The sequence below is a fragment of the Vanacampus margaritifer genome, chromosome 4, assembly GCF_051991255.1.
Source record: "Vanacampus margaritifer isolate UIUO_Vmar chromosome 4, RoL_Vmar_1.0, whole genome shotgun sequence".
NCBI classification, from domain to species: Eukaryota; Metazoa; Chordata; class Actinopteri; order Syngnathiformes; family Syngnathidae; genus Vanacampus; species Vanacampus margaritifer.
The window spans coordinates 1,964,254-1,980,000 of record NC_135435.1 but is presented as its reverse complement, the minus strand read 5'-3'; the positions used below and the strand labels follow the sequence as shown (position 1 = coordinate 1,980,000).

The 15,747-nt window shown below is 39.1% G+C and overlaps 1 protein-coding gene across 11 annotated transcripts in view; it reads right to left on the bottom strand.

Annotated features, from left to right (window-relative positions):
* Window positions 1-15,747, bottom strand: part of tmc3 (transmembrane channel like 3) — a 212,202-nt gene that overhangs the window by 121,661 nt on the left and 74,794 nt on the right. For all 11 annotated transcript variants that reach the window (XR_013293749.1, XR_013293751.1, XR_013293750.1 and 8 more), the window contains exon 3: window positions 942-1,017. Coding sequence is in view for 8 of the 11 variants with exons in the window: in XM_077562800.1 (XP_077418926.1) it covers window positions 942-1,017 (76 nt within the window). In the remaining 3 variants the exon portion in view is untranslated. The remainder of the gene's footprint in view (window positions 1-941; window positions 1,018-15,747) is intronic.

Genomic DNA, 15,747 nt, shown 5'->3' with positions numbered 1-15,747 from the left:
TTCTTGCTAGCCCGCTAGCCTACAACCATAAAGTGAGTTACACCTTCCAAACAAATCTTCCTCCCACCAATTCACTAATTAAACATCATACACAATATATACACAGCTAAATTTATGACTGGGATAAAAGTTAATTTAGCAATTAATGTCACGCATTGTCATCCTCATTATTAATGCGTGCATGTGGGTAAAATGAGCTACCATGGGATATGTTGCTTTCAAAAGCATATTTTGTCCCTTTCCTACAAGGATTTTTGCTATTTGTAGGCTGCCCCGGGTCCCTATCACCTGCAAATAGCAGGGTACATTGTTTATAATATATATTGTGGTGATATTTATTTTTATTTTGTCTTCATGAGCATACTTGATATTGGAGTAATCCAAAAGTAATCCAAAATAATCACGTTACATTACTTTAATATTATGGTACTTGGATTACGTTTCTAAATACATTTTTTAGCAGGTAACTTATAACTGTAACGGAATACATTTTAAAAGTAACCCTTCCAACCCTGCGTATCGTGATGTTTGGATATTGTTGTATCCCTACTATTAACATGGCGTTGGCAGTAACGATAATAAAGTTGCTTCTTTTATGGGGAAAACAATAAATCAGATTACTACATTACTACAAAATTAACGCCGTTAGTAACGCTATCATACTTTAACACCGTTATTCCCAACACTGCATTCGGTGCATACTTTATTGGGAGTATCTACAATTCTTCAGGGTAACCCTGACACCAATTCATGTTACAAGTTGACATGATCCTGTGTCCCTTCTTTAGTTTTCTTCTATATGTATGGTCAAAGTAGGCATCGTGCCTGTGCCCACCTGATTGGTATGTTTTGCTTTGGGAAACACATGATTGTCTGGCTGTTTATGACAACTAATGTAAAGCTATAAATAGTGTGATTGTAATATTGTATACAGTACATACATCAGCTCCTGCTGTTTGATAGCCTCTGGTTCTTGTCAGGCGTCCCTCATACTTCAGTACTATCTCTCTGGCATGCCTGGAAAATACAACATAATGGTCATTAAGCATCTTAAAAATAAAAATGATACATCTAAATTCAATAGAGGGAATAATCTCTAAACTCCTCTACCTGTAATAGCTGTACGTTTTTAATATTAATATAAAACATGTTACGATGTGATTGCTCAATGATAGTAGGACAATGATGATAGTCCTGAGGAAAAAAATAAAGAATTTCAAGCTGCAGTCCCATCCCTCATGAAATCCAGAGCTGGGCACTTACGTTAATCGTGAATTCACCTTTCGGCGCGTTTGGGTAGTGAAGACATTTAATATTTTCAATTTGTGGTTTTACTGTTTTTGAATTTACTTATAGACATATAGATGTGATGTAATCATGAGTGTTTAATAGAATACAGTGGAATAATGATTTTGTGAACTTTATTTTATCCTCTCACCCTCAAAGCTATTGAAGATAGGAATGTGCATGATGTTATCAGAGCCTTTTGTCATTGGAGTCTAAAAGTCTGGGGTTAGATCCTAATTGCATTTGTTCCCCCAGTCAAGAAGGGGAACTGTATGTAAATGTCTGTTTACTAATAAGATTACACCTTTGTCCAACCTGGAATCAACATGTCTGTATGTAAACGTCTGCTTGCTAATAACATCACACATTTGTTCACTAGGAGTCGACATGTCTGTCCTTTAATCAACTTAGGAGGGGAAGAGGAACCTTTTATCTTTTGAGTATAAATGAGTCGATGTTCTGTAAATTGACACACACTTGGGGGCTTCACATTGCATTCAGATGTGAGTGTCCTGACTGTGTCTTTAGAAGCTTCTAAATAAATTCTTGCAAGAAAACTTCTTCATCAGATCCTGAATACAATTATTTGGACACGCAAAGATTACACTTAATATAGTAATCAAAATATTCCTTCAAAATGGTGACGCCCCGACGTGGACATATTGAGATGTTTTTTCAACAGCTGTGATTGATCCTGAACACCGGATTTCTAAAGCGCAAAAATATTAACAAGGTGAGTGGACATTTTATCCACGTAGAGAAATTCTGGTTGTTTAGGATCGATACAGTTGCATTTCGTCTGTGCTAAGTTGTATTTGGGATCTGTGAACAAGTTAGGGGGGTTAAAGTCGTATACGGAGGGACGCAAAGTCCTCCATTTTGGAATTTACTACGACATTGAACTATGCATAGGAAAGTGATGCCCCGTGTTTACGGAAGTGACGTCAAGTCGGAGCGCTCTGCCGTTTGAAACGGCATAAGACATTGAGTACCACGGAGGAATAGGCTGTTTCTGTTGTTGTGGTGTTATAAGCAGCTAGTGGTGATCACGCGTAGTGTTTGCTGAGTTAAACGCCCGTATATCGCGTGTATCGCTACGGTGCGTGGAGTGATATAAAAAAAAGCCTGCCGTTTTTACGGATCAAGTGCTGTGTGATATAAGCCGCCCGTGAAGATCCTGGATATATTTATTAAAGTCGCGCAAAAGGTATTTAATATCTGGTTTATTTTCGTCTTGTTTGTGTTTTGTCTGAAAAAAAAAAAAAATAAATAATAATTTTTTGGGGGGGATTAATGAGAATAGTTTTGATCTGTTATATCGTAGTATCATAAGTGAGACGTCACTGACTTAAAAACGACTAATTACTACATATTATGGCCGAAAAAATTTGACCGTAACTAAGGAGGTTCGATTTGCATATACTTCCGGTCGAGAGTCAGAATTGGTCGCTAAGCGAACAGTGAGTTCATGATGCTGGACGCATTTCCACCACGGCGTCAACGTAAGTATGAAACTCTTTTATATGAATGAATGCGCACTAATTGTGATAGTGGTTGGTTCTCACCGTTGAAAAATGTGGTGTGGTCGTGGAATTTGATTGTGTAAAACAGCGCTAGACAATATAAGGTCGTGGACCAAATGTTGGTTTGTGCTAGAATGTTAGCGTTGGATAGCTCTGTGAAAGTTGCGCGGATGACGGTGTTAAGTGATTTTGAGAATGAGGAGGCTGATGCTAAGCTAGCGGCTCTGCCAGCGTACGAGTTGCCATGCGCAGGAGATGAGTTTTTGGTAAGATGCTACCGTGCGAATCTGTTTTTAAGGCTTAAGTTAGCTGTGAGCAGCCGCATCTGTTAAGAAATTGGAACATAAATTGGATGAAGTGTTGACTGTGAAAGATGACCCGCGGGGAAAATTTGAACCAAGCGAGAGCTCTTGGCTTAGAAATGAATTGTTGAGTGTACGCGTTTGTTTGTTAAGCTCCATGGTGTGTTGTGGCCACGCGGTTTTTCGTTGTTTGTCTTACAATGTGCGCGACGTGTCTGTGTCGCAGCCGTAACGTTGCGATGGATTGTGCGCGAATAAGTCGACATTTGAGCTATAAGTACGTGGTGAAGTTATTATTAGACGAATAAACGGTGTATTTTACAAATGAGTGCGCACTTCGGAGAGGTTTGTGTTCGTCTGTGGTTCAACAACTGAGACGCCACTGAATTAAGTTGAGGAGTTTGTGTTGTGTGTGAGTGTGTTCTGGGTCTAGTTTGGTGAGTTGAAACTGTGAATATGTGAAGCATGTGTGAATTGTGAGTTTAAAGGGGGGATTTGATTTCTTCTTGGTTTTGTGTTTTTTCTCCTCAATGCCTTTATGACAATGGAGAGGAACTGAAGTTAAGTGAAAGGAGGACTGAGTTTGTTGGAAGGCAGGTATTTTGTGTCTCCAAAAATGAGCGAGATAAGATAGGATGTATATGAATGGCGTTTTGTAGGAAGAGGAAAAGAGTAGGTTTCAATGGAAAAGAGGTGGAAAAAATGTCCTCTCTCTCCAGTTTCTTTGTTCTCAAAAAAGGGTGAAAAAGAATGGTAGCAGGAAATCTGCATATTTTGAAAGGATGGGGGCCATGAGCTGCTGTTTTAAGAAGGTGGTGATTTGTACTGTTGTCTGTTAAAATTAAATTAAACTAGATAAAAAAGGACAGGGGAGTGTGTATGATAAGTTTTTCTTCCGCCCCCCTTCTCTCTCTTTCCTTTTTGTCTCCTGTGGGGAGGGGGGTGTGATAAGTTTAGTCCTCTCTCCCATTGTCTCCATTTGGGAGACTTGTAGTCTGTTGTGTGTGTGAATAGCAGGGGTCTTCTAATGCTAATCTGTTAAAATCAAATTGTTCCTGTTATGCGGAAGGATATAGAGGTCTAGGTGTTAACTACAGGCCACTATCATATTATTTTAAAATCAGATCTGTGTTTTTTATAGTTGAATGAGTAATAAAACCAAATTTTAATATAGTTGAATAAGTAATAAAACCAAATTTTAATTGAAATAGACTTTTCATTTTTGATTTTTATATTTCCCCTGCATCTCTGATAACTTATTCGTAGGTGTGAAAATTATTTAACCTTTGTCCTTATCTGAGTCCCATTCTAGAAGTCTGAGGAGCCCTGAAATTCGAAAGGACTTTCCTCCAAGTGGCCAGGGTGACTGACAGCTGTCACATTTTCTTAAATTTGAGGTAACACGTAATGAAGATGTCTATGGTAGACATATGCGTAAATATAGTACTACTACTTGCCATAGTGTAGTGATCAAATTCAAATAAAACCACAAAATAAATAAATGAATAAATTAGGGGTTTGAAAAACAAAATATTTTGGGGGAATTTATTTTATTTTTTCTTGGAAATTGAATGACAACAAGCAGTGTTCTCTTGCTATGACAACAAGCAGTGTTCTCTTGCTATGATCTCATCTTCCTCTGTCTGTTCCGAGTGTATAAATGTTTCAGGCAGGTTCAATCTTTGACTGAAAGGTGTTTCACTTGGGTGACTCAACCAAAAAGTGCTGGAAATGGAATGAACAGCATTCTCCTGCTATGCTTGATGTTCAGAGTGGACGGCGAACTGAACAATGGTCACTTTCGGGGGGGAAGTGACCACACGGACTGCGAAAAGGATGGTACACTATAAATCTGCTCGTCCTGTGACTGTTCAATGACTCTTATGCATTGTTTGAGCATAATGTCCAGCAACCTTTTGAGCAGACAGGATTATCATCGATTCGGCCATGATGAACTTTTCCTGAGAACTCCAGTACACAAAGCCCAGTGCCCGCTTTGAACTTTGCCCTGCATAAACTGCTATCGACAAGGACAGGAAGGAATATGAACTCCAGTTGTGGACTCAAAGTTCTGGAATCATCTGAGTTTGGTGCCTGAGGTCGTATGTTGTATTCTGTTTGTAGACATTTGCACTCTGTACTATGTCAGAAGGGAAGATGTGATCTATAGCAACGCAGTTTCGGAAATTGAGAACAGCTTATGTGAATTAGGGTAGTATAAAATTTATTTGAATCTTTAATACTATATTTTCCGTTGTTTGATGCTTGTTGAATTTGGCCTTCTAATTTTTTCCCATTTCTCTTTTATAACTTTAGCTTCTAGATTGGACTCAGATGTGGAACACTTACGGCGAATTTGCTGGTTAAATTTTTTATTTTTGATTTAGGTCGCAGCACTGATTTTTAATTGGGTCATGATCTGCAAAGTTGCCTGCTGTGTTTTTACAAGCCCCCACTACTCTATAGAAGAGGTGAGGTTAGTTAGCATTTTAAGAATACTTTTTGGTTGGTTTAAAGTAGGGATTTTGTTTTGTTTTTCTGATTATAACTCGTTCCTTTTACTAGTTGAGATGGCAGATATTTGGAAGATTTGTGACCCTAATAGATTAATGGGGTTGTTTAAAAAAAAAAAAGGATTTTCTTCTCCTCCTGACCCTAAAAGTCCTCCGCTGCACTATCTTAATTTACATCTGCTTAAGTTGTGTGGTGTGAGGAATTTACAGGCAGAGAATGGAGAGGATTTTGACCATGGGAGGAAAAGTAAGTTCTACAAAGATGACAAAAGACGACCCTTATAGCAGAAATACGGTAAGTATGTTCCATCTCAGAAACGATTGAAAAGTATAATTTCTAGAGCCCATGGAATATGCCATTTAGGTGTGGAAGGAACATTGACACACCTAGGTGACATTTTTTCATGAGACAAGTTGTTAAAAATGAACTGCAGGACTGCAGTGTTTATTAAAGGTATAAGCATATATATAAATCTCTTCTCAGACTGTTTATGGCCCGGCCGGACATGAATAGTTCTGAGTTAAGATGATGCTGTTTTTAAATGATTTACACTGCTATAATAAGAAACCAGCGTTAAAAATACAGAAATTTGATGTACGACAAAGAGCACATTTATGCTAAATCTACAACAGTAAATATCATGGTAAAATATTTGATTAATCATTATCTACCATCATAAGGGTTTCCTAGGAACACTTCATAAGATATAGAAACAATTAACATTTGCTAACAAAGAACCAGGTGCTCTTTTCAAAGTAAAGAATGAAGACTATGTATGTTATGAGTGACTAAATGAAAATGATTTTGCACACAGATTGGTTTGCTGATCATAATGGTGGGGGCCACATCCACCACATGTGAGCCACAAGGTCCCAGGCTCATCAATCACATCAATTGACCCCGACCGAGGGGGTTGACTAAGCTGCTGATCTGCGCCCACACCAATTGGAGCCATCTAACGGATCCCACCACACCCGGTTCCAGTGTCTACCTGACAAGCTGCCCAAGGACGCGGAGGAAAGAAGATTCATTGGAGTGCCTTTTCCCTGGGCACGGATTGAGTCACACTGGGAATGAAGTCCCGTGACCTTTCCTGTGATCTCTGGCAGTGAGCCAGGGTTCGGAAAGAGGCTGACAAACGCCTCTTTTTTAAAAAAAAAAAATTGATTGACCAACTGTCGAACGCACTTTTCATTCAACAAGACCTTCATCACGAAATGGCTTCGAGGGACGGACACATCTGCTATTGCGTCGTGACACTTAACCACATCACATAGTGTTATGCCTCACATTTATTATGCCCCTTCCACCGAATTTTTTAATGAATCAAACTGAATTTTGACTGCTAAGCCCCTCTATCTATCTTTCTCTCTCTCTCTCTGTCTCACCTGCTATTCTTATTTTCTGAACTCCACACATAAACATTGCTTCATTTTGCGACGATCAAGATTCGCGCTGGACTTTCTCTCTAGACTATTGTGGGATTAAATGTCCAGTTTTTGAACTTATAGAAGTTCAATGGTAGGACTGAAGACATTTAATATTTTCAATTTGTGATTTTACTGTTTTTGAATTTACTTATAGACATATATATGTGATATAATCATGAGTGTTTAATAGAATACAGTGGAATAATGATTTTGTGAACTTTATTTTATCCTCTCACCCTCAAAGCTATTGAAGATAGGAATGTGCATGATGTTATCAGAGCCTTTTGTCATTGGAGTCTAAAAGTCTGGGGTTAGATTCTAATTGCATTTGTTCCCCCAGTCAAGAAGGGGAACTGTATGTAAATGTCTGTTTACTAATAAGATTACACCTTTGTCCAACCTGGAATCAACATGTCTGTATGTAAACGTCTGCTTGCTAATAACATCACACATTTGTTCACTAGGAGTCGACATGTCTGTCCTTTAATCAACTTAGGAGGGGAAGAGGAACCTTTTATCTTTTGAGTATAAATGAGTCGATGTTCTGTAAACTGACACACACTTGGGGGCTTCACGTTGCATTCAGATGTGAGTGTCCTGACTGTGTCTTTAGAAGCTTCTAAATAAATTCTTGCAAGAAAACTTCTTCATCAGATCCTGAATACAATTATTTGGACACGCAAAGATTACACTTAATATAGTAATCAAAATATTCCTTCAGTAGCAAAATTGAAAAAATAGGCACATGATGACAGGTATGCAAGGTTAGACAGTTAAGAAGGTGAGAGAGATGTTTACAGGTTAGCCAGACACAGTGATAGAGATGTAAACAATGTACAGAAGGCTGATTAAAGATAGAGATGGAAATGTATCGACTGGTAACAGTGATGTGCTGGATAGATGGAAATAATGCTTTGAGAAGTTGATGAATTGGAAAAATAAGAGAAGACATAGTGAAAGGTACCATTAGTAAGTGAGGACGAAAAGTGGAAAGGTAGTTGGCTGTGGTGAAATACCTGTGGAGGTATGGAATCATCTAGGAGAGGTGGCTGTGGAGTTTTATGGTTGTTAAATAAGAAATATAGAGGGTGAGAAGATGCCAGATTTAAAAAATAAGTGTGCTGGTGGTGGTTACTGTAGCATAAATTAGGATCTCTCAAGGAACAGTGTATACAACTCGAGAGACTGCCTGCAAGTCCTCTCTGTTGCCTCTAGGAGCACCCCATCTGTTTGGTTAATTTATTGAGTGAACAAAAACTTGTGTAAATCAGCTTTGTATGAAGGAGCTGCAATGGAATAGTTTTGGAGTTTGATTTACCCAATTAGACGTTAACAATTTGACATCATTACCAGCTAAAAATTCAATTGAAATGGCAATTTATTTTTCAATGTTCAAATACGGTCATTAATTAAAATGTTCAACATGATCCAAAGTTATATGCCTTCTATTCATTGTGGATATGTATGTGTGTATGGCATGTCTATATGTTCTGGGTTCTGTTTTATCAAGAGTTATAATTAAAAACATTATCGATTTTAACTCTTGATAAAAACAGGGCCCATAATGAGGAAGTTAGTTATTGTGGATTTTGTGTTGTAAATAAATGTTAAAATACTGTACATGCACAATTGAAAGCCATTGATTAAAAAAAAAAAAAAGATTAAAGAGAAAATATGACATTTGGTTCTCAGTTACACTGAAATCAGTAGAATAAATAAAAAATTAGGACCATGTATTTCTTATGACAAACAAATTACAGAGGAACCTGTATAACACATTCATTGGTGCCATGAAATTGGCTTTATTATCAGGTATCTTGCTTCTTATATCAGGAGGCAAAGACAGGAGATAAAGCCAACAGACAGCACGTTATAAACACTCAAAGTTATTCACACAAATATATTTGTGATCCTCGCAAATTTTTTTTTATTCACAAATAATCCGTGATTTCCACAAATACATGCACATGTTTTTCAGATCCACAAACATGTTTGTGAGTTTCACGTGTTTCACTAATGTGTAAATGCTCATTTCTGCTTATAAGTTGTTGAATGCACATTTGTCGATTGACGGGCATGCGCATTTATAATAATAATAATAATAATAATAAATTGTATTTATAATGCACTTTACATTTTCAAGTGCTAAGTGCATTTATTGTTGAGACAAACGTCACACTGTTTTTAAGATATTCACATACAGGGCAGACATTCAACAACTCACAAGCAAAATTGAACATTTACAAATAGTAAGTTATGATAGATACATACACAACATTAAGAAACAGTGGAAATTACGGATATCCAGTACACATGAAACACATGAAAATTGCGACTATGTTTGTGGACCTGAAAGAAACATATGAAAATCGTGCATATACTGTTTTGTTTTTTTATTTGACACACGTGAAAATCGCAGATATATTTGTGGGAATAATTTTGACACAAATCTCTTCCCATAAGTAAAGTACATACACACATACAAGCACTTGAACGGAGTGAGGAAAAAAGTGAGAAGTGTTATTTTCACGGTTATTTAGGAAATTACTCAAATTCTTGATTTAAGTTATTAAATGTATATAGTTATGAGTTAAAGTTCTAAAATTATTATTTGTATTTATATACCGTATTTTCACGACCATAAGGTGCACCGTATTATAAGGCGCAGTCACAAGCTGCATTTCCATTACAGTTTTTAGCAAAAATAAAAGCGATATTGTACTATTTAGATAAAGTACAATTTCGACTTGCCGGGGTTTCCATTGGAGAGCCTTTCGCTTCTGAGAAGCAATTCTTGTAATGTTCCGTCTTGCGCGATCTCGCAGTTCTGTAGGAGGTGCTCATGATGTTTACGGAAGACAGACGCCCGGAATTGTTAATATTACTTTAAAAACATCTCCCTCCCCTCATCGGGCGGGTTTGGCCATTTGGTGTTGGTGTGTGCGCGCGCTTATAACTCGTGTTATGGTGCGGACGGATGGATTTCAACGACGACGTGCGCTGTATGTCGCTCGTTTGCATTTCTCATGCAACGATATGGGACGTGCATTGAACGGCGGCATATTGGTTCGATAACTGAATCGCTTTGTGCTTAAAAAGACTTGTTATCCCATCCAGAGGCAGTGAGTGGCCCCATACTTCCTACTTCCTTTTTTCATTCACAATCCATTGACAAATTGTGGCATAACTTGCATGGTGCGGCCTCCCAGTCTTGGTAAAGATGTGTTCGTCATTTGCCGAACGTTATTTTTCACAGCGGCTGAGAGATGTGCGCATTTGAGTGACGGAGATAAGGAAGGAAAGATGATGCGTGGGGAAAAATCTGGTGTCTTTAGTATGTGGTGTGATCTGTTTAGCTACACTGTGTAGACTTCAAAGTGACTTTTGCGATGTCTGTTGCTGTAAGTGAACGTTGTTCAAGCATGTGAAAAAGAAATGAAAAAAAGGAAACAATACACTACTCTATGTAGTAGTTTAGCCCGGACAGCCCTTTGCATTTGATGTTCCATTTCCCTTGCGCGAACAGACCGATCTGTTTTGGAGGGAGCTGTCAATCAAACAATTAACTTGTAAGTGGCTTGTTAAGTTCTGAAACAAGGAAAAAAAAAAGAAGACACATGCTCACTGAACATGCATGCTTTAGTGTCATGACATAAGTTTGAACACAATAAATCACAATTGGCAGAGCGAACACGTGGGGGTGGGGAAGGGGGAGAAGGAGAGGGCTGGAGAACTCGCCACCAAGTTGACTCTTCCGTGCTCTCATGTCTGTCCTCAGTCAGGTCCGCCTTTCTAGTAATAAGCAATGTGTGCGGGAAGTCCTCTCACAGTCAGTCAGATTTTGAACCTTGGTCCACACAAGGCGCACCTCACTATTAGACGCACCGTCGATTTTTGAGAAAATTTAAGACTTTTAAAGTGCGCCTTATAGTCGTAAAAATACGGTAAATTACTTTAGTTTCAATAAGTTGTGCATCTTGGGCAAAATATGTGTTTAATGTTTTTTTAAAAGGTGGTCCTTCATTGTTTGTCACAAGTCCTCCAACAATACGACCATATTGGTCATTTTACCATGCACGAAAATACAACCAAGTAGAGCGTATTGTAGATTAGCTTACCCATAAAAGGAGTTAATGTGATTCGGAACCAGGTCATCTGGTTGGAAGACGAACATCTATCTTACTGAGCTAAGAGGGTAGTAATTATTTATGTGTTGACATCAATTCGTACAGTACTATACTGTAATGCTCCTCTGCCACAAACCCGCCAAGCAGCACCGCACTATTTGCGCATTTCAACTACCTCCCTGTCCTGCAATGCACAGCACAGGAGCCACAGTGCACGCACTCTTCATACACCCAATATTGGCGCCACACTATGAGTACATTTCAGAGGCTCTCCTGGAGGATATTCATGAGAAACAGCCCTCAGTCGTCTTATTCATCGGCGTAGTAGCAAAACGTACAATATCTCTTCAGCTTCGAAATCACTTGAATCTGACTCGTGGTCGCAATGTTAACTCAATGACTCAGTTGATGGCAATCACATTCATGTGCACTTCAGTTAGTCGGAAAACAGTTTCCTGAGAACGTTACACACAATGCCTTCTACTTCAGCAGCCTCAATAACTCCTCTGTACAGTGTAAAAATTTAATTGAATTTACTGTGAGGAAAAGTGGTTCAGATAATGGATTGATTGATTGATTTGTATGATGATTGTAATTTTTATGTAATTTATGTACTCTAAAGTATATACTGTATATAATTTAATTTTTTTCTTTTTTTTTTCATTCATCAATTTACTACCGCTTATCCGGGGTCGGGTCGCGGGGGCAGCAGCTTTAGGAGGGAAGCCCAGACTTCCCTGTCCCCGCCACTTCAACTAGCTCTTCCGACAGGATCACAAGGCGTTCCCAGGCCAGCCGAGAGACATAGTCTCTCCAGCGTATCCTGGGTCGTCCCTGGGGCCTCCCGCCTGTGGGACATGCCCGGAACACCTCTCCAGGGAGGCGCTTGGAAGGCATCCGAACCAGATGCCCGAGCCACCTCAACTGCCTCCTCTCCACACGGAGGAGCAGCAACTGAACCCTGAGTCCCTCCCGGATGCCCGAGCTTCTCACCCTATCTCTAAGGGAAAGCCTGGACACTCTACGGAGGAAACTCATTTCGGCCGCTTGTATCTTGTTCTTTTGGTCACAACCCACAGCTCGTGACCATAGGTGAGGGTAGGAACGTAGATCGACCGGTAAATCGAGAGCTTCGCCTTTTGGCTCAGCTCCTTCTTCACCACCACAGACCGATACAGAGCCCGCATCACTGCAGACGCTGCATCGATCCGCCTGTCGATATCCCGCTCCCTCCTGCCCTCACTCGTGAACAAGACCCCATGATACTTGAACTCCTCCACTTGGAGAAGGATCTCTTTCCCGACCCGGAGAGAGGACGCCACCCTTTTCCGACTGAGGACCATGGTCTCGGATTTGGAGGTGCTGATCTTAATCCCAACCGCTTCACACTCGGCTGCAAACCGCTCCAGTGAGAGTTGGAGATCACGGTATGATGAAGCCAACAGCACCACATCGTCGGCAAAAAGCAGAGATGCTATACTGAGGCCACCAAATAGGACCCACTCAATGCTTCAGCTGCACCTAGAAACTCTGTCCATAAAAGCTATGAACAGAATCAGTGACAAAGGGCAGTCTTGGCGGAGTCCAACCCTCACTGGGAACGAATCTGACTTACTGCCGGCAATGTGGAACAAAGTCTGAAATCAGCCGTACAAGGACCGAACAGCCCGTATCAGGGGGCTCAGTACCCTGTACTCCCGAAGCAGCCCCCACAGGACTCCCCGAGGGACACGGTCAAACGCTTTCGCCAAAACACATGTAGACTGGTTGGGCGAACTACCATGCACCCAGGGGCATAAAGCCCCAGACAACATAGCTCCTAGGATCATTGGGACACACAAACTCCTCCACCACGGTAAGGTGCCGTGCGCAGGAGACATTTAAAAAAAATAATAATAATTAAAAAATTTGATTTGATATGTCCAAATTCAATTACAAAGATATTGATGAAATCACAGATTCTGCGCGTCAAATACGCATATGCATGTTTGCTGGACAAATGTGATAATATGTGCTGTAAATATGATGTGTTGCGATGAAATGTGCTGGAAAGAAGAGGCGTGAAGATTAGCAGAAGACAGAATAGCTGTGCATGAATCAGAGGGGCAGAGGAGAAAGACTGAGGCTACAGGGAGAAGAGACAGTGAGGGTGGGGCACTTTAAAGGGTCCAGAGCAATGGTGAGAGGGGTAAGGAGGTGAAGAAACAAATACAAGCAGGTTGGAATGGATGAAGGAAAGTGTCAGGTGTTTAATGTGATAGAAGAGGCTCTGCTTGGATGAAGGTGAAATATATAAGACAGCAGTGAGGCCGGCCATGATGTATGGCTCTGAGACAGTGGCTCTAACGAGAGAATAGGAAGCAGAGCTGGAGGTCACGGTAATGAAGATGTTGAGGTTGTCTTTGGGTGTGACCAGGTTGGATAGGATTAAAAACTATATGAAGCAATTTCTGGAGAAATTACCTGTGAATGTTGAATAGAAAAAAGATATGAAATTATGTCAAATGGTATTAAATGATTTGGAATGACATTAAATTATATTGAAGAATGTAGAATGTTATTGAAAGATAGTGGCAAAAATGCATGCATTGTATGATTTTTAATTATATTGATTGATAGTTAATTATATAGAACTAGGCAAAAGGATATTGGTGAAAAAATGCAATTGTGGGAATGTTGAAAATCAATCTAGATGTGAAATAAATGAGCTAACATTTTGAATGTAGGATGGGGAACAAATTGTCAAATGTGGCAATCGCAGTGTTGGGAATGGTACTTTATAAAAACAATTAGTTATAGATACTCATTACTTGCTAAAAAATTTTTTTTTTTTTTAAACAAACATTGAGTTAATAATCAAATTACTTCATAATAAAAGTTAACAAAAACACCCCAAGCTCCATCTACTAATATTTCCCTCATTCCCTCACATCAAAATGCAAAACCTCAATTTTAACTACTTTATAACATAACATTAGAACTTCAAGGATATAATAAATAAGTAACATAAATTAACAAAAATAAGTCCACTCTTACATTTTGCACATTGAAATGGAATATACTTTTACTTTTTTTTAATTGCTTTATTTTAACAACCTTAATAACCTGGTTTATTGTTAAAGACTTAAGCCATACTGCATTGTGGAGAATGAGGGCTTTCAGTACATAATAAAGATATTTACGCCCCCGATACGATGTGCAACTAGACTACTATGTGACAATCAAGCCGCAGTGAGGATCCTTGTTTTAAAAACGAGTCACACAGGAAAAAACATACGCATGTATTGAATGGAACACAGCAAAAGTGCCAGCTCTATGACAGGCGGCATGATCGTGATGATCAAGTTCAACTAATTTTTCACAAGAAGATAAGCATTAAGCATGCATCAACTTATTCACTGCATGTAAGTGTAGTATACAAGAACTGACACTGTCACAAGGGATGATGAAAAAATTAATTTGGACGGTCGTTCAGTAACCAGAAGGTCGGCTGTTCGATCCATGCTTTCCCCAAGTCGTGTTGTTGTGTCTTTGGGTAAGGCACTTCACAAACATTGACTTATTGCACCTTGAGACAATTCAAAATGTTTTTACTTTATATTTACAATGAATTAGTTTACAATTTACAATGAATTAATTTGAATTATGAAAATATTTTAATGTCATTTTTGCTGATGTCAATGTTTGTGTAGCACTTAAGTCATAACATGTGTTACTTTCATTAATAAACTGAATCCTTTTACCAGTTACTGCCTCCTTTGAATTTAATGTTTGTGGAGTTTTTATCCTGTCTTTGATATTTAAGAAGGATTGATGTCCCACAATTATTCAATATCAGATTGAATTGAAGTGAATCGAATCAGAAAATATCGAAATCAAATCGAACTAAACTCTTGTGAATCGAAATCAAACCGAATGAGGAAATTAGAATCGATACCCAGCCCTAGCAAAAACGTCAAAAGCATTTGACCTGATGACTGTTTTAGCTTGTTGTCATTGGATGTTAATGTGCTGACAGATATTGGTGTGGGTCGATCTCTATTATCTAGAGGGGAGTAGGGAAAACCAAGTATACCAGAATCAACAGAGTCCAAGTCCACTTGTCCTGACTGAACAAGATGATTCAAAACACATTTTATTTCAAGTGGAGCAATGCCCTCCAGGATCACGTGCATAATGTCCTGTGGTGTTTGTTGAATGATATCAAAGAGTGGAAAGTTCACAAACATACTTTGTCTGTTAATTCCAAGCGAAGCAAGTCTTTGTGCCTTTTTTATCTCATCACATTCCCTCACTTGCCTCTGCAATGTCCTTTTAGTAAATGCATCTTCATTAAAAAAAAAAAACCTGCATATCCTTAAAAGAGCACTCACAGTGTCTGCATTTACTGAAGGCGAAGCCAACCCCCTCTTTAAAACCTGACATTTCATGCTGTGCAATGGTGTCTCCACAGAGTGAGACCACTGCGCCTTATACTGTTTTCTTTCCATCAGCTGGGTGGATTTCAACACCACTGTGCAACCTGTCCAAATCTTCCTTAATTCTGTTCAATATGGGGTCCACT